A 1598-nucleotide genomic window follows, 5' to 3' on the forward strand; every position below is an offset into this window, starting at 1 on the left:
TGAGTAATTTTGTTCTAGTGTAGCGTCGTCGTACTAATCCAGAGCTCTCTATTATGTAACAAATGTTAGCTTTCAATTTTTAAAATAGAATTAAAAACAATTTTAACCACTTAAAAGGCATAAGTAATATATTATAGTAATTACATTAGTCCTTAAATTGGTTGGTCATCAAGATAAAGATTTTATTCAAAAAAATCAAATCAGTGAAAACTGAATGGGCCTCTCCGCTTAGCCCCACCCCTTTAAAAACACACTCAAAAACATGTGCGATTGTGAGACAACACGTGTGGTTGATAGACAATCTCGTATACCTTGCTCTGTTCCGATTGGTCCGTTAAGTTTGAATGTCGCTTCTGGAAGGGTCCATTAAAAAAAAAAAATCTGTTTCATTTTTTAATAAACAATTCAATTTTGAAATTCATTTTTGCAGGGTTTTGACTTTTTTTCATATTATATTACAGACAGTAGTGGCTGGTTATAACAACTGTATTAAAAAAAAACCATTTGTTAATTCAAGTACATTAAAATAAAGGTACGTAGTACAAGCTATGAATTTGGTGAAAGTTCACATAAGTACTTATACCCTAAAGGGTCAAACTGACGAAAATCTTTCAAATGATTGGCCAGTCTACCAACTGTCCCTTTCTGGCCTTCCCTCATTAACCATTTACGAAGTACGGCACACACGCGCTCACAATATGGTTCCTCTTTTTCCAGATCATCGCAGACATCACTAGTGATATGAAGATGGTTTACTGCAAAATTCCTCCATTTAGATTTATGTTTTAGACGAGATGCTATTTCTGCCATCATTTCCATCCGAAGAGTCATCTCTGGGAAATTTGGTTGGAGATCGTATTGATGGTTTTCTAGAATGCAAACAATATGACCTGTGTTATTATGAATAATAAACTATTTAATTGCCAGTAGTAAAATAGTTTTTCCATCATATACATATGTCATAGCAATTGGCTGAGATGTATTGTTTCTGCCTCTTGTGCCGCCTAGTCCCCAGTTCAAATGGCTAGCGTTGGTTAAGTCGTTGGACTCCGGCCTCGGATAACCATCTCAAATAATAATAATAATAATAATAATAATAAATAATATTAAATAATAAAAATAATAATAATAATAATCATTCTGGATTTATATAGCGCCTCACGTTGACACAACCTCGAGGCGCTTAACAACAGAGAAGAAATACCAAAACAAATGCAAACGTACCACAAAAATTATTAACAAATATTTAGTTTTAGTTTAGTTTAATTAAGTTCAAATGATTAGTTTGATGATTATCGATTAATGTTATTATTACAATGAGAGTTTGTTTCTCTCAGTAATGTGTCTAATTAAGTCCCACTCGCTGACGACTGTCCCTGGTTTCCAGGGACCCAAACCAAAATTTCCAAGTTAAAAGATTACAAATACAGATTTTTTTTCCTCATTGAATTTTACACCATATCTTAGGCTTCCTAAATATCTAAAAACACTGTAAACCACCAGCATTAAGCTTCGGGCTTGGTGGGCTTGACATATTTTCAAAGGCAGAATTTTAAGAATATATATTAAACGTCCCTACATCTGTCTCTTATACACAT

At 33.3% G+C, this 1598-nt stretch overlaps 2 protein-coding genes across 5 annotated transcripts in view; both read right to left on the reverse strand.

The window, feature by feature from the left end:
• Positions 1–546: 546 nt before the first annotated feature.
• The window catches only part of LOC117106974 (mitogen-activated protein kinase kinase kinase 12-like), a 4245-nt gene continuing 3193 nt past the window's right edge, over positions 547–1598 (reverse strand). Inside the window, exon 2 of the mRNA XM_033248493.1 lies at positions 547–869. Within this exon, the coding sequence (XP_033104384.1) occupies positions 547–869 (323 nt within the window). The remainder of the gene's footprint in view (positions 870–1598) is intronic.
• LOC117106973 overlaps positions 739–1598 on the reverse strand; it is a 23418-nt gene continuing 22558 nt past the window's right edge. For all 4 annotated transcript variants that reach the window (XM_033248490.1, XM_033248492.1, XM_033248488.1 and 1 more), the window contains exon 3: positions 739–869. The gene's annotated coding sequence lies outside the window, so the exon portion shown is untranslated. The remainder of the gene's footprint in view (positions 870–1598) is intronic.

This window comes from Anneissia japonica, unplaced genomic scaffold (genome assembly GCF_011630105.1).
Source record: "Anneissia japonica isolate Jap-2015-1 unplaced genomic scaffold, ASM1163010v1 scaffold288095_len80955_cov110, whole genome shotgun sequence".
Classification (NCBI taxonomy): domain Eukaryota; kingdom Metazoa; phylum Echinodermata; class Crinoidea; order Comatulida; family Comatulidae; genus Anneissia; species Anneissia japonica.